This window comes from Saccostrea cucullata, unplaced genomic scaffold, assembly GCF_032062105.1.
Source record: "Saccostrea cucullata isolate Sc308-1 unplaced genomic scaffold, CSIRO_AGI_Scuc_v1 ctg6611, whole genome shotgun sequence".
NCBI classification, from domain to species: domain Eukaryota; kingdom Metazoa; phylum Mollusca; class Bivalvia; order Ostreida; family Ostreidae; genus Saccostrea; species Saccostrea cuccullata.
This window is the reverse complement of record NW_026941430.1, coordinates 110,372-132,505: the sequence shown is the minus strand read 5'-3', so window position 1 is coordinate 132,505 and position 22,134 is coordinate 110,372. Positions and strand designations below refer to the sequence as shown.

The window sequence follows — 22,134 nt, the reverse complement described above, 5'->3', positions numbered from 1 at the left end:
ATTTACTACGCGATCCGATGCATCTTGTAATTTGCTCTTTGTTCTACATGTTCTAGAAAAGAAAATTATCTTTGTGTTGTCATGTTGTTTACTAACCAAACAAATCTCGTAAAACAAGTTGAAAATGAAATATTGAAGTATATTCTATGACAAACTAGTTTAATATTTTTATCTTCACCATCATTTGAAAAGATTTTTAGATCTGTTTTTCTTAAAATCAAAGCTGATTTCCTAAAACATATTTGTAGACTGCAGAATTATCCATTAGACTCATAAAAGATTTTAATGCAAAGTTGATTAAAATTTATGCTTATTTTAAATTGACGACTACATGTACCTTTTGAACGTACCTCTTTTTACTAAACATCCAACAGCAATAAGTTCATTGTATAGTATTCGTGGTTCAAGGCAAACAACAACATCATATTTATCTTTCTCAATATTAGTTGTTCCATATCTGTAACTTGCTGACGTGCCAATATCCCAATGTACAATCAACCATCCAGCTATTTGAAAGAGAGCATTTACTGTTATTTTGACACATTATAAAAAGACCTAGAAAGAAATGTATTTATTCCATACCAATCTGAAGAGCTGTCCAAACTTTTAAATGATTTTGTTCTAAAAGCGCTTTGAGTGTAATGGTTTGTTTCCATTCGATTCTAAATTCTATTGAAATTTTTAGGCAAAATACGACTTTTAAAGTAACCTGTAGCCATGTAGGAATTTCTATTGTGGTTATAATGACCTTACATGCAAACATATACAGGTACATCAATGGGTCTTATTCTGATTGGGATTTTTCATAGAAATTGATTGAACCATTCTTTACACTCAGTTGACTACCGATTGGTTAAGGATTTCTCCATTCACCTAATCAAAAATGAGTGATAAGAATGCTGGAGACGCTTTCTCATTTTAGACATTAAATTTAATTGCCCTATTTCGCAAAAATCTTATAATTATTGGAATTGGTGATTTTGTTCCTTTTTACAAAATTTCATATGAGTTTCTCAAGCATAAAGAACTATATGCGGTATATTGCATATATTTGCCTCCACAAAAGTCAAATTTTGAAAACTTCCTGAAATGTGCTGAATTCAATAAATTGTATGAGAAATATTAATTAACAGAAAATATTATAGTGTCCAAGGCAATGTATTCACAATTTTTGTTTTTATGACGTCACAAACTAGCCCGATTTTATATCCTTTTTCAGAAAGAGGACAAAATAGACAAAATTTCAACAATTTTAGCTTTAAAATTTATAGAGCGCAAGTTTGTTCAGGGACAATATTGACATATTTCATTGATATTATCATTCTACACATTATATCAAAATATTGATCCTGAACACACATGCGCTCGGTGACTTCTACTCAAAATAGATAGAAAAGTACATTTTTCTGTAAAATTCATAAAAACCTGAAATTTACGTCATGTTTGTGACGTCATTACGTACATATGGCGTCGTTACTTATGAAAATATTCTGTGCTTTGAAGTCAGCATATACTCCCCTGTTTAAGAACTTAATTAAATATATCTCCATCAAAGTTTGATATGGGGGCAAATATTGCTTATAACCGAATAAAGTTCATTGTCAATCTTATTTAAGAACCGATTTTAATGTATATACTTGTATATAGATATAACAGAAAAAAACAAAAACAAAATACACCTTCAATCGAATCTTATTATCCACTTTTTATGCACCCGGATCGATAGATCCAGGGCGTATATTGTTTTTGTCCTGTCTGTTTCTCTGTTTATCTGTTTGTATGTTTATCTGTTTGTCTCTCTGTCTGTTGTCAACTTTAACCTTCACCATAACTTACGAACCATAAAAGATAGAGACTTCATATCTGGTATGCATACTGCACTAATAAATTTCTCTCAAATGACATCAAGGTCATTGACCTTGTAACCTTGACTGTGACCTACATGCTAAAAATAGCTTTTTCGACTTTTTGCCAGAACTTTTGAACCAAAGGAGATGTATGTATACTTCACTAATAAAGTTATTTCAAATGACACCAAAGTCAATGACCTTGTGACCTTGACCATGACCTATATGTTAAAAATAGCTTTTTTCGAACTTTATTGCCGCCGGGCGCATAGTGTTTCACTAACACATCTTGTTATGATATTTTTATAGAATTTCATAATTATTGTCAAAATATCAAATGAAATGCTATACAATATACTGATGATAGCTGATATACCCACTAAGTATTAATTTGACCTACGTTCAACGTCCCTAAATCTTCCACATCTGTGTTCTTGGACGTCACGTTTATATTGGTTCTTTCTCATATGTGACACCTGATCCCAACTCTGATGTTAAAGAGGTCCGTGTACATATACTGTCTGCTCATTATTTGTATTGTTTGAATACTGTTCGTTATCTCAATATCTAATTGCTTTTTAATAAATTCGTTCGATGTTTTTGCTTACAATAATTGTTTTACCCAAAGAAGTTCAAAGCCTTGCACTTTTTGTTTATTTACCCTTTCAATTCTTGTGAAGTTTTTATACATTGAAAATTTTTGCTAGGGAAATTTCACGCAATATTCCATAAGTTCTATACTTTTTTGCCCTGATAACTTATTTTAGTGTCTACAGTTCTAAAGGATTGATCTCCGTTCCGTAACGTAACATAAATTTCCCATTACATTCTATGTTCTATTTGTACCCTTAAAATGCAATTATATACATCAAAAAGTCAATTTTATAAATCTTTTCCGATAAAGTAAATGATGATTTGATTTTCTTAAATTTACATGGTTTTTACTTTTGAAGGAAGAAAAATATCTCTCTTTTGTAACACACATTCATGTTTCTCTCATGTTAAGATATTTCATGTGTTATTTAATCATTAAGATGTATTTTTAACTAACGTCGAATTGCATTTAGTGTAAATTTCCTTTTAAATCTTTAAAGTAGTATGTTAATATATTGATTTAATTATATCCATTTTTTGCATTTGCCTAATTTTCTCGGGAAAAAACATACTCATCTTACCGTCATGAGAATGCGAAACTACTGTTCCAGGGCCATTTTGATCCTGGTTTTTCCACTTCCAGTCTGGACCTCTTTTAACTCTACTTCCTACAGGTGGCATCCCGGAATCAACAAGTCGGGAGCGCATTTTATTGTCATGTTCTGCTCGGATTTCATCCATTGATTTAAAGACTGACTTCATGGAACAAATTTCGAAAATATCATCCTACAGTAAATTAATGTAAATTTTACTTTAAACTTTTTTAAGCACATTCAATTTAAAAAGTAAGTTGATATATGGAGTAAAACAGCTATAGAAAATCCTTTTTGCAGAAAGGAAATATAAAAAAAAACAACAAATTTTTAAAATGACAAAAACCTTGTCCCTTTCGGTGAATTTCCTCCCGGGCATTGCTCGAGACATCAGATGTATAAATGTTCCTTTGTCTAGTCCATCAAAGGAAGTTGAAGATGTTAAAATTGCAGCAACTTTCTGAAAACATAAATTATCTTAAATCAATACATCCAATTTCTTTTAATCTTATTTTTACAAAGTATATCTCCAATGTACTATTTTTCATAATATCAAATTAAATGAACCCATAAAACTCTTATACTGTATTTAATTATTTTGTTTTATTAGATAACAATTACATGTAACTATATAATTGTATTTCACTTCGATTCAAATTATAAACTAAAATTGATATTATCTTCTTAAAAACCAAAAAACCGCATGTCTATATAAGATATAATGTAAATCATAGACAATGAAATGGCAAATGATGATATGCTACATACATTTAATTATTTATCTTTTCATTTTACCATATTTTCTGTAAATCTTGCAAACTGTATGACTTCAAAGGGATAAACAATCTTTCCTCCTCTTGAATGAGCAGCGACATATCCTAAGTTTTCCTGTTAAAAGTCGATGTACATTTAAAAAGGGCGAGGTATCAACAAATTAACCATTAGATTTAACTTATTGTTTGTTAGATATGATATCTAAACTGTAAACTATCATTTGGCAAAGAAAAAATTCATAGATTTTATTTATAAAATTTGATCTTTATGAGGAGTTCTTATTCTAAAGGAGATGATCTAAAAACTTTAAAAATTGTCATAACCACCCATACCTTTTCAATACTCTCAAAGTATTTCTTAAAAACAAGTTGTGTTTATAAAACACTGATGCCCGCGTATGACAGCTTTGGCGATGGCTGAAGTTTGTCAAATTCGAAAAAAAGGGAAAGGAATAATAGACATTTGTGTCATTAAGAGTTATCTCTCTTATCAGAGTATCAATTTTTTTTTCAATTTCAGAAAAAAACATTATTTATCTGGTGATCAAATTAAACTAGTAATAAACATATTCGTTTCCTTAGCAAAAATTCTATAATCTATATTCGGAATAATTCATTCAATTTTTTTTTCTCGCTTAAATGAATTTTTGATTTCATTTGAAAATATTTTATTTTGTAGTAAATACAAAAATGGATTGGACGGCAGGCATAGCCCTCTCCACGTGATGAATCCTTTATCATTGATTCTCTGAAATTTACTTTTAATGCAAGAAACATGAAATATGATTAAGTTACCCTACCATGTCTGGATTATTCCCGACTGGAATACAAAAGATTGGATTGAATCGTCCAATATGCCTCGCTACTTCATACCAGTGCTTTCTAACCTGAGTATGAAATACCTAAATTTCTGTAATAATTTTAATTTTTCTTTCCTTAGTCATAAAAATAAAAAAAAAACAGTCAATCAATAATTATCCTAAATTGCACACAAATGTTTGTACATGTAGATACAAGGATAACAAGTTTCAAAAGCTCTTTCATACTGAAATAACATTCTTATTTAAATCAAGATGAAATTCTTTTACCTCAGCGGGTCCATAAATAGGCACGCTTTCATCGTCATTCATAACAGTGAAATCAGTTGGTCTCCCAGCAGAAATAAAAATAAGACGTGGATGTAGGTGAAAATGCCCCATCACCTTTGTATAGCCTTAACACATAAAAAAGTGAATTTATAAAATTAACCATTATTCGTTATAGGCAAATTTCTTATTGCATTGAAATAAATAAAATAATAAATCAGCACTCGTTTTATTCAACTTTTCCATTTTTCCAGCTTCAAAAGTGCTCCTAGATTACATTTTACTTTGTAAAAATTCTCAAAACTAAAGATTACACCTGCGCCATTACAAATTGCCCCCTCTGATAAAACAAAAGCTGCAGTAAGTGGACAGGGTCCGCCATATTCTACATCATCTGAAAAAGAGTTTTTTGTTGCTGGCATAATAGATTTGCTTTTGCATTTACCAAAGTTTCAAGTAAATAAAACAGATAAATGAGTATTATTTTCTACTTGGAAAATAAATTTTAAATGAGTGTTCAATTTTTCAAATTAAATACTGGAAAGGGTAAATTGTGATATTTTTTCCACGAGAAAAAAATTTGCAGATTAAAAATTTTATTTTGCTCATTAAAAATGAAGAGGTATTTGAGAAACATTATCTGAAACGTTCTCAAATACAGAAAAATACGATACACTGAAAATGTTAGTACATGTACCAATATAATCAAAACACTACTAACCGATACAATGCGTCAATCGAGTATACTGATTAGAGTAATAATGCTTAAATGTTGTCGTTTTACCACAAATCACAACTGTCACATTCTCATCGGTTTTTGGAAATTTTGCATATTCTGAAATATATACATGTATACTGATCAATGAATAATTTGATTTATTGTCTGGATGCTAATACCCCTGTTATCCTAAAATTGTGATTATACACAACAGCACTGCCTATAGATTTTATAAATTGAAATGGTTGGAATACACGTACCATTCATTATTGTGCAGAATGTCTCTTTCATTTGTATGAAGCCTTCTTCACCAACATTTGAGGACGTATCTAAAATAAAAATATTGCATGGTCCACTACCTTGTTGACATCTTCTTTCTCGATCTACAACATAACGTGTACAACATATATTTCCATTTAAATAAGTTTATCGTAAGAGATAAGTTACTTGCATATAAAATTAATTTTATTGGAAAATAAAATAGTTTATGACAACAAGTTTAGATATAAGTATTTTATTTTGTATTTGTATATTGTTATTCAACCCAAGCATCTAGAGATTACGCGTAATCTATTACCGGTGTAGAGACGAATAATGACCCCCATCGAATAATGACCGGGGGTCATTTTTCAACGACAAAAAATGACCCCCACCCGTAGAAAAAAAATCATTTTTTGTAGAAAAAGGGTCCTAGGGGGTCATTATTTTATATGTTAGTCCTATAAAATAATGACCCCCATTGAAAAATGACCCCCTTTAAAGTGATACATAATATACACTCTTTGATATCTTTTTTTACAGCGAAACTAATTTTTACATTTTCTGTAACCAGAAAAATACAAAAAGTCGTATGAAATAATTAAGAGATTCACGTAGTCTTTCAATGCTAAAATTGTGTTTGACAAGAGATTCTTTAATTGTCAAGTAAATAAAAATTCTTTTTAATATTCCTCCTTATAATGTTTGCTTAAAGAATGATATTCCACTTGTTTTTAGAAATCAAACAATGCAAAAATCAGGTTTAAATACTCTTTAATAGGAAAAATTAAATTTTCCGTCATTTCAATTTTCAGTTTTTTTAAGTTTGGCAAATCCTATTTGACAATGAAAGAGGAGGAAATTTTTATCCCCCCCCCCTAAAAAAAGAACATTACGTTAAATCAAAACAAAAAAAAAAAAGAATAATAAATGAAAAGCAAAAATATAAATAAAACTCTATACCTTTCAATAATTCTGAAAGAGGCTCTAGATAAAATATTGAAATGAAGTTAAGCCTTCACACAAGTACTATCATATCATAATTTACTTTAAATGTTGGTGGAGGTATACTTGAAAGTATTGTGGCAAAGTATAAACAGTTAAAAATTAGTAGAATTGTAGATTATTTTTAGCTTATTTTTAATTCCTTCTTATAGAAAAATAAAGGTAGGGTGGTTTATTTTTGCTTTTGTTCAAGATCGACTTCCTCCTAAATAGGAAAGCGGGTGGGGTAAGTATAAGACCTAGAAATATGCTCTGTAAAGCTATGTGCTAGTGTAAAATACACAGTCATTCTAATGCAAAAACTATACATGTAGACATAAACTTTTGATTTAGCACACAGTATTCATTACATTTCTTTTAACGTAGAACCTACTTCGTATGACATCATAACTGGTAAATGTGTTAAACCTGTGCTAACCCATTAAAACTTCATAATTAATTCAATGCCACTTTTTCCCGTACTTGACAGCTTCAATAAAAATGGTAAAAAATATTGCATTTTGAAATTCACAGAATTCAATCATGCCAACATAATCTTAATTCAATTCATATATTTTTTGGTTTAAAATGCTTAATGGCAATATATTTCTGGAATAAGAGAAAATAAGTAGGCACCTTTTATTTACTAGATCTAGACCTGAAGTTGACAAACCCAAGACTATCTAGTGTAATGAAATTACAATGTACATACAACTTTCGTAATAATTTGAATGGTATGTAACCATTTTGAAGGAATGCATAAATCGTAAGAAATCTTTAGTTGCCAGCTATATAGTGTAATATCTTGATGAAATGTGTCTAAGTCAAAGATGTACGTGTTGTAGATCGTTTGATCGTGTGTACATTTTTGTGATATCTATAATGAAATGATGTGCATTCCTTTTAACAATTATTTGTTACCTATTCATATTCTTGGTGTTAGATTACAATTTTTCTATTAGATATGATCTTTTTAAAGTACAAGTACAATTTCTGATAAATATTTAATCTGAAAGTAACCCCAAACAGTCATTTAATTATTAAATCACGTGTAAGTGCAGAAAGGTCAAGAATATGAGTATCGGTATATAGCCTATCTTTCATTAGTTTGAGGGGAAAGGTATATATTTTAATCATTTTTTGTAATCATTTGGCTGTTCTTCATCATATTGAAGATTGAAAACATTGTGACAAAGACTTCTAAAAATATTTACAAATATAGGGTGAATAATTGACTAAAAATAATAGAGTTCATTTGACTATTTTTTTTAATGGTGGACTTATCTTTTATGTTAATTGAATAAAAAAGAAATTATTCTTGATAAATTATTGTTTAATATTATTCAGTTAAAAAAGTTTATAAACGACTATGTTTGAAGAAGTATTTATGTGATTTTTCATATTCCCTTTATGACAAGTACCCCTAAAAATATTTGAAAATGTGCAGTCGCAGTATGTAAATACCATACCAAGTTTCACAGCCTGTTCTAGATTAAAAAACAAGGAAACATATCACGATATCTTAACTGATTGATAAGCAAGTACTAATTTATCATTTTGAAAAGTTTGAAAATCTTGTGACAAAAACTTTTCCGACATAGGTTCTACCTTAATTCTTGTTTTACTCCACCCTTTAACTGTTTAACTCAGTTCTGAGTATATTTTTCAGAGAATTTAATATGAAAATCAGAACAAACATTTTCATTGTTGTAACGTCTTCTTTATAATGTATATTAATATGAAAAGTTAATTGAAGACCGTTTCTTTTTATGTCCCCGTAATAGAAGATTCGGGGGTATATAGTTTTATCGTGTTCGTCTGTATGTCCGTCTGTCTATCTGGCGGTTTGTTTGTCCGCAAAAACCTTAACCTTTACCATAACTTTTCATTTATTGGAGCTATGACTTTCATATTTAATATGTGTATTCCTTGTGACAAGACCTCACTAAATTTGACCTTTTGACCTTTACTTTGGAGTTTGTCCCATTTTACACAAAAATGCCAAATTTTTACTTTGGCCATAATTTTTAAACGGTAGATACTAATACTCTCATACTTCAAATATGTAGTTTTTTTTGCATTACCTTTCATCGGATACTTAAAACCTTGACTTTTTGACCTTGACCTTCGAGTTTTCCGTACTTATGATTTTTTTTTACCTTGGCCATAACTTTTGAAAGTAAAGGCTAGGGAATTCATACTTCACCTATGTAATCCTTGTTACATTAAATATTTTCTTAAGAAATCATCAACTTTGACCTTTGAGTTTGACCTACCTTTCAAAAACTTATCCTTAGCCATTACTTTTGAACAAGTGGTGCTAGGGCTTTCCTATTTTGCAGTTGTATTTCTTGTGAGAAGACCCTACTTTGGGTAACAATATATTTAAATTGCATTTAAGAAAAGTTTAATCTTCGCTATGTTGCCATACAGGGGCATAGCTGTTTCACAAACACATCTTTTTATATATGAGGAATTGCGGATAAGAGATGGATACCTCAAAGCGTAACAGACAGACGGACGGACATCCCGATCACTATATACCCTCCCGCTTTTCAAGCGGAGGATATAATAATATATAATACTGCTGATTTTTTCTGTCAGTTCGATGATTTCCACCATCAAAAAACAATGTTTACCTAACCCTTAAGGCTTGATAAACCTTTTACTCCTTTAGATTCTGAATCATTGCATTTACCTTAAAATATAGCTATAATTGTATAATGTTATCAGAGCAACATATCATCAGTTTATTCCCAATAAGCTCAGGTGAGCATTTTGGCCAATATGCTTCTTTATCCAATTTTTTTTTTGCCCCCTAAAAATTTTAGCTTTAATCTAAAGGGGGTCATTTTTCTACGGGAGTCATTTTTCTTCACGTGGATTCTGCAAATTTTTAGGGAAGTGACACTTTTTCTACGGGCAAAAGGGTCATTTTTCTACGTCGAATAATGACCGGGGGTCATTTTTCGCTGTTGTAAAATGACCCCCGGTCATTATTCGATGGGATTCATTATTTCCGGTCTTTACACCGGAAATGAAACATGACTCAGTGCAAGTAAATTTTAGCCGCAGTTAACTCTGCATCATTCTGCAATCTGCATACCTCGGAATACCTTATAATTGGTCTTTGAATCTGTGTCGGCCCGGAGATTTTCCAGGGGTCTGAATCGTTTGCGGCATTCCTTAATTAGGCTACGCACTGCAAGGACGATTTAAATCCCGCCCACTTACCTCCCACATTTTCTGTCAGAAACTCTAGATACTTTTGTTCTTAGGTGGCAACATATTTATCCCCACCTTTGCGAATCTATGTCATTTATTCAATCATATCATATGATGTATTTTTCTAAATGCCTATTATATAATATTCAATATTATGAGATATGTACTTTTCTGAATAAATGACCTTTTCACACAATATGGGTATTGTGTCTTATTTTCGCAAAACAAGCTCGGACTCTAGCTGGATATAATTCATTACTTGGTTGGCATAAATATAATTATTTATATGTTGAAATTAATAAGTCTCATATCTATCTCATAAGGTTAAATGTTTACATAATCTTACTTAAATTTAGGGACATAAAAATGTCACTGTTTTTGCCGAGATGATGTTGCAATATACCATTTCTACGTTATCATCCGTAGGCATTACAGTGACACACACATAATATCAAACGGAGTGTTTTATGCATTTGACTATGTTTTTGTACATTCATGAATATCAAGTTGTAGCAAACTTAGCAAAACAGATTATTTTACAATTGTAGTGTTGGAGATTGTTCAGAGTTAATATAATATGCACAACAGGCGTATTATCAGAATATCACTTGGTAATTTCTCCACTATATTTCCTTAGTACTTACTTTTCCGTGCTGCAAATCGGGCTTGCTGTGACCAGAATTGGTGTGAATTTTCCAAGGCAAAGTCCATTCGTGAAATATATGTAAGTGGTATAGAATAAAATCGTATTAACTGATGATTTAACACTGTTTAAAACTGTTGTCATACAATCATTTAAGCATTTAAAAGTTGTATACGTGTACTTTGATTTATGTTGTTATAAGTGCGAGAATAGGACGGATAATGCTTTTGCTTCCTCCATATAATTTGGCTATTTCTAGCATGATAACATTAATTTCCTGGTCCTTCAGTGACTATTTATAAAACTGTTTTCATCCAGATTATCTAATGCTATGGTATAACTCGATATGAATTTATATCTATCGTGGGTCATATCGATATTTGTTTTCTTTTGTCCAAAATCAAAATCTTAATTGTGATACACTGTTAGAGTTTTAACCTATATAGAGAGGTTACGAGGGTTGACTTAAAAAGTCGAAGATAATGTTTAATTATAAGTTTTTAAACATTCAACCGACATTGAACAAATTTTGCATGGCCATAAAAATTTCAATAATCCATAAATTAGAGAACTTTGTAATCAATATCCTTCATGATGATAATATTATGACGATTTATAGGAATGCAGATGTATGGTAGCGGTCTGTAAGCGTACGAACAAAATCAGGAATAATTAACGCACGACGGTTGTTAGAAAAGTTCGCGTACACTTTGATTTATGGAAAATCTATAATTATGTACTGTGAAGTACATGTATGTTCTATGTTTGATTATATCCCTATCTTTTGTTTTATTTGTGTGAAAAAATCAGGTTGATATACTAAAATTTTAAAAATTTACAACGATTTGTTTACTATGCAGTCATAGGATTCATGGAGCAGTCACTTGACGTTAAGTGACTTGACAAACGGAGTTCAATTTTTCGCAGTTATAAAAATCCTTTATTTCTTTAGACTTTTCTTTTCAATTTAAGGGGGGACCTATGTCCGAAAAGTCTTTGTGTGAAATTTTCAAAACTTTGACATTTCTTTCCTAACCACTTGATCTTAATCTTTAGTTATTAAAAACAATACCTTTATTTGCTTATTTTTACACAGGAGCACGTGCAAAAACAGTGCGAAATGCTAAAAATTACATTATTTTCAGACATTATTGTTCTACTCCAAATATGCGCTAAAAAGAATCAAAAATGTCAAATCACATTCGAAATCAACAAGTATTTAATTTATATGACTTGTATCTTTAAAATGAAGGCAAATTCATTGTAATTCATCTCGCATGAAAAATTATAAAGGAGCACAATGTAAGTATCACCCCGTTTTTCTTGTCGTATTTTTTACAATTCCGACATACATAACAGGTAATATCTGAAAAAGTCTTTGTGTGAAAATGTTGTAATTCATATTTTTTGAAAGAAATGACCCCTCTCTTTAATTTAACAAGGAAAAAAAGTATACCTTTATGATAAAATAAACGAAAAATATGACGTTTTCTTTTATTTTCGTACTCTTTCTGCACTAAAAAAAGGGTAAGTTAGCACTGACAAACATCTAAATATAAATCTATTTTGCAAGAAACAAGTATTTTGTTTTGATAAGAAATAATTGAAACAGATAAACTCTTTTCTTCTTCATTCTAATCATTCTGCCCCCCCCCCCTTCCCCGTCAACAACCAACACCTACCTTGGTAATAGAACCTAGGAATGACTTTATACAATAAAATCTACATTCACTATAAATCAATAAGTAAATATAGGTACAAGTAATATTTCTTAATTTTTTCTTAGTTTTATCCAGAAAATACAATTAATGGTAATCATAAAATTAAACATATTTCCCTAATTTAAGCCGCTGTCTTTACTATATTTTATCTTATATTTTTTTGCATTTTTATATCAGCATATCATAGAGGTATTTCTTCACAACTGAAAATGCTATGAATTATCAACCAAAGGAAGAGAGTTCTGATATTAACAAACTCCATAAATCAAATAAAACTGTTTTAAATGATGAAGAAATTTTCTTTTTGTAAACTGTGTACTTTTTTGATTAATAATGATGTTATGCCTATAATCACAGTTGCAAAGTCAGCGGGAAAAAAATAAACGTCGCTATTGCGACGTCACATAACGCTGCTTTGACGTCGAACGACATAGGTCCCCCCTTAAAGTAAAAAAATTTTTTTTTGATATTTTTATGTTGTTTCGGATTTTTAGGTGAGACCCTAAAATAAATGTTTTTGCAGTTAAAGAGGCTAGAGGGTGGCAGCCATTTTTAGACTATTTCGATCTCCTTTAAAAGAAGAACTCCATATAAAGATATAGAAAATGATCAAATTTCAAAACTAAAATTTTTGAAATTTTTTATTGCCATATGATAGTTGACAGTTTAAGATACCATATCTAAAACACTAATTAAAATCCGGTGGCTAATTTGTGATTAATTTGTTGACCCCCCAGCCTCTTTAAGCAATCAGGTATAGAAACAACGGATAATCCATAGGCGCAGTGTCCACGTGATAATTGGGGCATTAATTAAAGAAATCATTAAGAACGTTAATTTTTTTATTCTTATAAAAATACTATGATTTGGATATCTTTGTCCTTTGTACCAACTGGCAATTCTGAGCAGCATCTTCATGCATTTCATTCTCTATTAGACACTTTCCTGTCTGCACACAATTTTTTAGTTGCACCGGTGCTCCATTTCGTTTAGTGACGTTCCCATTCCTGGATTTGTTTTTACGCGTTGATTATTTATAAAAACAGTCAGATACCATCCAATTTAATTCAAATTTCGCCAAGTAACGTTTCATGAATACTGCATTGTGGCAACACACTTTGAAAAAAAAAATTAAGCTATATTAATATAGTAATTACATGTATATTAATATTTAGTATAATTAAAAATATTTCAAAGTGCTTTAAGAATTACATAAATATATTTGTCATGGGGACTTTTAACGCACTTTGAAAAAAAATATGTATACTGAAAGGAAAAAGAAACGCAGGGTAACATAATGTTCAAAAAAAATTTGACCGCATGACCGAAAATTACGAAAATTGGTCAGAAGAGAAATTTAGTTACAATGCACCAAAATCAGTATTCAGAATTACTCATTCGTAAAAATTATGACGTCACGTAGGGAAAACGCTAAAAAGCCCAAACCACGTGCAATTTGATTACAACAAGTTTGTCAATAAATCTTGTTGCATTATTTGATGCTCATGAGGTATGCACATCGTTTTTCAATATTTAGAGACATTATGAATTTCTTGCAGTCTTGGCACAGTTTATGGAAGTTCAGTGGGGTCTTGTTTTCAAATTGCCTAATTAATGAAAAGGGCAACAATGGTTAACTAAGCTGTTTATTGTAAATTTACCCAAATAAAACTTGTTACCCGTTGTCAGAGAGGGCCTGGAATGGTTTTAAATCAACCGTGACGATGACGTTTACGCGAAACAGAGCCATGTTACGAGCAGGTTATTCGTCCTGCCATCTCTAAAATCGCCACCTTACAACCACAAAAACAGCCATTTATGCAGTAGACGATTATAATCATTACATTCACACGAAATTTGAAAGAAAACAATTCCGCAATTTGGTGTTTTGAGCCAGTCAACTTACTGTTGTATTCCTCTCACTGGCGCATGTGCGCGCCGTTTGACTTATTTTTTTGCATGGTTACCCATGCCAAATATAGCCAGGGTTTGAAAGATAAACACTCTAATGAAATTCCAAGCAAAGGAGAAATAAGGCCCTGACAGATGCACGGGAGAAACATTAAAGATAATGCAAGTTTTTGATTTTCACTTTTGGGGGGTATCGTCATATGAATTCAATATCTCATGAATTATTAAACAAAATCAAATGGGATTTTGGTTATATCTTTCTGGAAGGTGATTTTAAAAGTTAGATAAGAAAACTAAAAAATATTTTAAGAAAAATAAATTTAATTCACCCCAAAAGTTTACCCTGCGTTTCTTTTTCCTTTCAGTATATAAAAAAAAGCTCTTTTCTAAGATTTTATCATCTTCCCAAGTCAAGAGTTTCTGATCCGCTCCGCTCCACAAATGAGATCTTTTTAATTGAGAGCAACAATTTGTATTAATTTTTTCTTTCGGAAAACGTTTCAATTACATGTACTCGTTTAACCTCATTGGGAACAAGGAGAAGACGAGTACAAGGTCTCTCAGCCCAACTATTTTTAGCCAACCTGAGCCGAAGTTTGGTGAGCTTTTCTGGTCACATTTTGTCCGGCGTCCGTCTGTCTAGCTGTCCGTCTAGCTGTCCATCTGTCTGTCTGTCCGTAAACTTTTCACATTTTTGACTTCCTCTCAAGAACCCCTGGACCAATTTCAGCCAAACTTGCCACAAAGCATCCTTGGGTAAAGGGGATTCAAGTTTCTCCAAATGAAGGGCTGCGCCCTCATTCAAGGGGAGATAATTGGGAATTTATAAAAAAAATGGTTGCATGTTTTAAAGAATCTTCTCAAGAACCACTGTGCCAGGTAAAATGAAACTTATGGGGAAACATCCTCAGGTAGTGTAGATTCAAGTTTGACATCTTCTTCTCAAGAATTGCAAAGTCATAATTGATCAAATTCATATGGAAGCATCCTCAGGTAGTGTAGATTCAAGTTTTTTTCAAATCATGACTCATGGTGGTAGGGCGGGAACACCATGGCCGACCAAGATTTTACATAGAAATATATAGGAAAATTCTTTAAAAATCATCTCAAGAATAGCAAATCCATGATTGGTCATGGGACTACTTTTGGATTTAAACTTTTCAATAACAAACCAATTTTTACTTTTTCATAGCCACATTGCTCAGGTGAGTGATGTGACCCATGGGCCTCTTGTTTCTTATTTATACATTGTACATAGCCGTCGGTAGAAAATTGAAAGTGGACACCCCCATCAAAGGTAAGCTCCAATTTCAAATGCTTATATATCTATGCAAAACATTTGTTTTGCTAAGACCCCCTTCCCGATACCGATGCCTATGCTACACCCAAATATATGTATTTGCATAACTGGTACGACGCTGAAAACTTTCAATAAATTTTTAGTTTGCATATAACACGCATGCATATTAGAAAAATTAAGTGCAGTAAAACATTTAAGAGTGAAAGAATTTTCAACATGTGGAAGAATCAAAATCGCTCACTTTCACATCCTTAGGTGATCTCATCACCAAAGAGTTATCAAATAGGTTCAATTATTCATCATACCTAAGATTTGCAAGAATATTGACCAAGCCATATACATTTTTTCAAAGTGCGTTAATATGGATGATATTAGCGCACTTTGAAATTTATTTTTATTTTTTGAAAGTGCGTTAATGTTGTCCCAAAATTAACGAACTTTGAAAAAAATTTTCACAGTGCGTAATTTTTCAAAGTGCGTTGTAACACTGCATCTTCGCTAGCCATGGGTTTTTGGTCCACTCCGCTCCCCATGGGGAATGGAGTGGACCAAAAACCCTTGGCTAGCGAAGATGTGAATACTATAGCGACTTGTAAAATATAATTAATCTTTATATGCTACATCTGTGCAATTTTTAATTTCAATTCAAAGTCCTTCTAATGCAAACGTACAAAAAAGTAGCATATTTATCAAAATAATATATGCAGCTGTATTTTGTCTTAAGGATAATGCACTGGAAAACGTCCAATTTTTATATATTTATTGGAAAATGCATAGTTTTGACGGTTTCATGGAAATAGTACGCTCACAAATGAACTTGTCCGCAAACTTTTTTAGCTACCCTCGTATGTAATAATGTCAAATTCATTTGTTTCTCTGGTAATATGTAGAGCATAGAACTCAAAATATATGTCATCAGAAACAAATTCTGGGAAATATTTTGTCAAAATTTTACAAATATGGCATTGAAAACATACGTGGTATCGCAATTTTCAAAGTGTTGTTTAATTAGCTGAAAATGACGTCGCAGGAAAGTAATAAATTTTGCTTAATCTCTATTTGTCCAGTACAAATTTTTGTACTTTGATTTCTCAGATAGTGACGATAGTTATGACCCCTGGGGATACGGCGGGGCTACACTGGCCGATGAAAGTTTTACTGAGGAATATATAGGAATAATAATTTAAAGGAGAGAAAGTAATGATTAGTCATGGTTCAGTTGGGGGGGAGGGGGGGACATGCACAATGTAAGTTCAAATGTAAAGGGTAATAAAGCCACATGCATATGTAGTCAGAGAAATATGCAAGCATACTTAGGTAGTGTAGCTTAAAGTTTGTTCAAATCATACCCTCTCCCCTTTAAGGATTGGTTGGGACCACAGTTTTGGTTTAAACTTTTCAATAATAATTTGTTTCTGCTCTTTTTCCTAGTCACATTGCTCAACTGAGCAATGTGGCACATAGACCTCTTGTTATATTACTCATCGTGTTTTAGATTGCAGAAATACAGTGACTTAAATTCATTTATACTCGATTATCACAAATGAACATCAATTTCTCCGTGTTTATTTGTGTGAAAAGTGGGTACATACTCTTAAATTGAATATTTTCCCCTCTCAATATGATTTTATAACGCAATATTATTTAACAGGTTTTGAATGCCAATTAAAACTTTTACTATATGATTTTCAGGTCAATGTTATAATTAATCAATTACGCATTTTTTTGTGTTAATTAAATAATTTTACTGGAAATTAAAATTACACTAGATCTAATCTGTTATTTACATCAAAGGGGCCTTTGCGACGTCTTTAAAACATAACTCAAGAACGCAGGCGAGTAACAAATTGATCGTGTGGACAAGTTTAGGCCTTCATTTTTCAGTTGAGCAAAAGATCGAAATGCATTTTTACTAAACGTAATTGGACATTCTTTCAAAGCAGTATTTATGTTAACAAAAAATAAATCCCGCTTTAAAGAAGTCACTCAGTGTTTCCTATGACCATTATAGATAAAGATAAGCCCTTCAATGTGAAGTGTTTTATTCAAAGTACAAATCAATTACTTAACAATTGTATCAATTTTATTAAATCATTACCATACTTCAGAACTACTAGTTTGCGGAAATAATCAAATAGAACAAATATTTTCACACCCATTTGGCGAACAAATTCCAAATTAAATTGCCCTATTCAGGAACAAATCTTTTCGAAAGTTTCCCTATGTGTTATACTTCAGATAAGAGATAGATGTAAAGTTTTGCATTATATCTCATTTTAAGAAAGGTAATAGAGGAATGGTCTGGATTAAGATGAGATGGAATATTTTGACCATAAACATACAGGTTGGTTTTTAGGATGAAATATATATTTCTTTAAGCAAATGGAGCAAGTGAATGTGAATTTCAATGTTTACGTATTGTTGTTTTTTTTTTTTTTTTTTTTTTTGCAGATTGTTACACCCATTTTGATCTGGTGTGTTGTTTGTCTTTATACTTACGGTAAACATACATCTATTCCTTGTTCAACAGAAAAGAGATGTCGATGTAGTAAATGGGGAACTTTTGTGTACGCTAATTGCAGTGGATTAAAATTAAAATTGTCGCCAAACTTTACAAACGATGTTGCAAATATTGATCTGGGACATAATTTGTTGGAGGACATACCATTTAATTTACCTCATCATCTGACACATCTTACCCTTACATATAATATTTTTTTAAAAGGAGTCAAGAGATATGCATTTCAAAAACATAAAAACCTTCGTTATCTTGTTCTGTCACACTGCAATCTAAGACATATTGATTTAGGAGCATTTGAGAAAAGTCTTCAACTTGAACATTTAGATCTATCGTACAACCAGGAACTTACTTTATCTGTTTTGAGCAACATATCATTTGATTTAAGAAAATCTCAATTAAAAAATCTGTTTTTGGAAAAGGTTCAATGCACATACGGAATAACAACTGTTTTTCGCTTTGAGTACATTAAGCATCTCAATAATACCCTCTTGAAAAAAATGTCCATAGCGTCGAATAGAATTACTTACTTTGAAAAAGATGTTTTAAGTAATATGCCAAGGTGGCTGGAAGAAATAAATGTAGAGGACAATTATCTATCATTCGGGATTTATCTGTTTCAATTAAATCGCCTTAAATCTTTGAAATATCTTAATGCAAGTTTTCAAAGTTCGTTTCACAAAAAAAACCTCATTCTATTATGTTTGTAACGACTCTAGAATGGAACATGTAAATAACCGTCGGTCTTACATGTTTGATCGTGACCTTATAAATCCTCTATCTAGAGACATTTTATCGAAAAGGAAAAAGAGAAGTGATATTATAATATACTTACCACCAAATGTGGAAAAAATATATCTTCATGATAATATGTACAAAATGGAGTTAAACAAATATCATTTTTTATCTGAGAATGAAACACTGACTCATATTTATGCTCAGAACAATATTTTTTATAAATTAATTGGTCCAATTCAAGGCTTAAAAAGCGTGGAATATATTGATTTATCAAATAACCTTTGTACTGATATATCTACGGTGTTCTTTAGTGAGTTTTCCGGCCTCAAGCATTTAAACCTTTCACAAAATTTGTTGAGTTCTTCAATAGAAAACGATTACAATGGAAACATCTTTGAAATGTTGATAAGTCTGGAGTCTTTAGATTTGTCCAATAACAAACTGAGAAGTTTGCCAAAAAAGATATTTAAAAACATGAATAATTTGACAATATTGTTCCTCAATGATAATTCTCTAGCAACCTTTGATGTTAAAATATCTCACATGCATGATTTAACAAAGGTCGATTTGTCAAACAATCAAATATCCACCCTTGACATGAACATAAGACACACTTTGAGTAACCTTGCTCAGAACCGTGTACAGTTTAATTTACTTAACAATGCAATTCGTTGCACATGTGAACATATGGATTTTTTAAAATGGATGTTAAAGGTAAAACCAATTTTTCCCCAATTATCTAAATATAAATGTGTTCTTATTAACTCAACAGTTGTATCTTTAGAAGGTTTGTCAAATATTGTGAAAGTTTTGCAATTTAAGTGTGAGACATATCTCACGCTCATTGTTATTTTGACAATTACATTGTTTTTTGTGATGGCTTTTGTTGGAACAGCAATACTTAATCGATACCGCTGGAGATTGCGGTATTTATACTATATTGCAAAAAGACGTTCATACGGCGTCCGACCATCTATGGAGCCGAACAACCAAATTTATAGGTACGATGCCTTCGTGTCGTATGCTGAAGAGGACGGACATTTTATATTTTCAAAATTACATTTTCTTGAAGAACAAAATAAATTAAAACTATGTTTGCATAGTAGAGACTTTGTACCAGGTGCAAACATTGCCGATAATATCGCTAATGCAATACATCACAGTAGAAGAACAGTGTGTTTGCTAACTCCCAACTTCATTAAGTCCTACTGGTGTATGTACGAACTAAACATGGCAAGAATGGAATCCATATATTCCAGAGGAGGAGATAACATTATTTTTCTTATCGTCCTTAAAAAGAATGTGATGAAGAATATACCATTGAAAATAATTGATTTGTTTGAAACCCAGACGTACTTAGAATATCCTGACAGCGAATTGGAAGACATGCTATTTTGGAACAAAATGTGTGAGACATTGCATTCACCAACTATGCAGGAATGACATTTTTTATCTTGAAAACAGTCTTTAAGTTATTTTGAAGTCTCATTATTTATACTCGTACATGTGCTTATGATTATTTCTTAAAAATATTTTTAATGATGTTTTATTGTATTGATTGATTTATTATTTGGAATAATGATCATTAAATAATTTAATTGAATTTGCACTTGTCATGTACATTTAATTCGAATTCGAGTTTAAACCTTATTCACTTGTACCCATTTACAAATGGAGTGGTAATTTTACATACATGCCAATCGGTTGTACTTTAGCACATGTAAAAAAAAGAAGGCATTGATTTTAGCAAGATTCATCCATTTTTGGTATAATCTATACATAGAATCAAAAACTGATAATTTAAAAAATATTTTTTGTAATTTATAAAAACCCTTTATTAAACTTTAAAAATAAAAAAAACTCCTTGAGAAAATACTTTTTTTTCAAATACTTTTCCTCTAATTTCTGTTTGATTTCCATAAATCAACCAAACATAAATTAAAAGTGAAAATGGCCATTTATTGATTAAATGTCGTAAGTCGAGAATTAAAAATTAGCTGCAAATATAATCTAAAAATAATTCAACAAAAACATTACCCGGACGTATATTAAAACATATTGTAACATCCAAGTCGTAAACAAATCTGTATAAATCATAATGCTAACATAAACTTTTTCATAGATTCATCATAATAACTTGTAATGCTCTTGAAAAATAAAAGTGGAGGACCAAAATTTGTCGAAGTATTTCTTGGAAATTAATTTCCCCACCCTTAATCCATCTTCGATATCTATGCATGTCAAACGCTGCTATCTCGATCTGATCAATTTGTGCTCTATAATTCTTCATTTGCATTGTATAATTCTTATTCAAGACTGTATTCTATAATCTTTTAATTTAAATTGTAAAATTCCCAATTTGATTGAAAAATATTATTTTGAATATTCATAATTTATAATATATTGAAGAAGGGTGTAAAATGAGGACCTTTACTTGGCATTAAAATGACCATTTAGCAGTGAGAGGTCTTTAGCGTGCAAACGCTTACCGGGACACGGGAAGTCGGTGTTTTAACGTCTCATCCGAAAGATGCGAAGTCAAATTTACTTCTGATGTCAAGCGGATGGCGATGATATGAAAAACGAATCCGGATCCCCCGACCAAAAAGCGATCGCCCTTTTTTTTTACATTGATTGATTGATTGTGTATATTGTTTAACGTCACTCTTGAAAATTTTTCACTCAATATGGAGATGCCATCACTTGTTGGTGAAGAGCTGATCATTTTGTCCTAATGGTATGTTCGTAACTCATGGTCATTGAGTAGGGAGGGAACCTTTTTCGTGCCAGCACCTACTGCGAGACGGGACCTCGATTTATCCTGTCTCATCCAAGAACCGTTCTCCAAGTCCCAAAGTGGGATTCGAAATCAGGACGCTAGGATTAACTCCTTACCTAGCGACTCTAGAACAGAAGCTCTAACCACTACGCTATGCTGGCGACCTTTTTTGTTACATGAAATTTATGGAAATAACGAACAGTATTCAAGCTCAAAGTGTCCTTTAAACAAAAACACCCGCCGTGTTCTTTCTAAGTTTTATCAATATTATTTCTTTTTTTTTTTACAATAGCAGCATTGGGAGGTTTACTCTGACAGAGTGGCAAGTTAATAATTTTTAACACTTACTAAGTCAAAATACAAAGTTGTAGATTTGACTATCAGTGCCAACTCATATTCGTAAAGTTCTAAGATTTTATTTATGATTGATCGAAGTTTTTGATTTTA

The 22,134-nt window shown here is 31.3% G+C and overlaps 1 protein-coding gene and 1 pseudogene across 1 annotated transcript; one reads left to right on the top strand and one right to left on the bottom strand.

Moving 5' to 3' along the window:
• Nucleotides 1–350: 350 nt before the first annotated feature.
• On the bottom strand, nucleotides 351–10,788 carry LOC134257818 (uncharacterized; the record flags this gene model as incomplete). Its single annotated transcript, XM_062740414.1, has 8 exons — nucleotides 10,722–10,788; nucleotides 5,871–5,993; nucleotides 5,677–5,727; nucleotides 5,209–5,307; nucleotides 4,896–5,020; nucleotides 3,381–3,494; nucleotides 3,023–3,227; nucleotides 351–506 (listed from the first exon to the last, which is right to left on the bottom strand). Coding segments are annotated over exons 1-8 (940 nt in total), but the record flags the coding sequence as incomplete, so codon positions are not given.
• Nucleotides 10,789–17,948: 7,160 nt separating this feature from the next.
• LOC134257817 (toll-like receptor 4) lies at nucleotides 17,949–20,409 on the top strand (annotated as a pseudogene).
• Nucleotides 20,410–22,134: the final 1,725 nt, after the last annotated feature.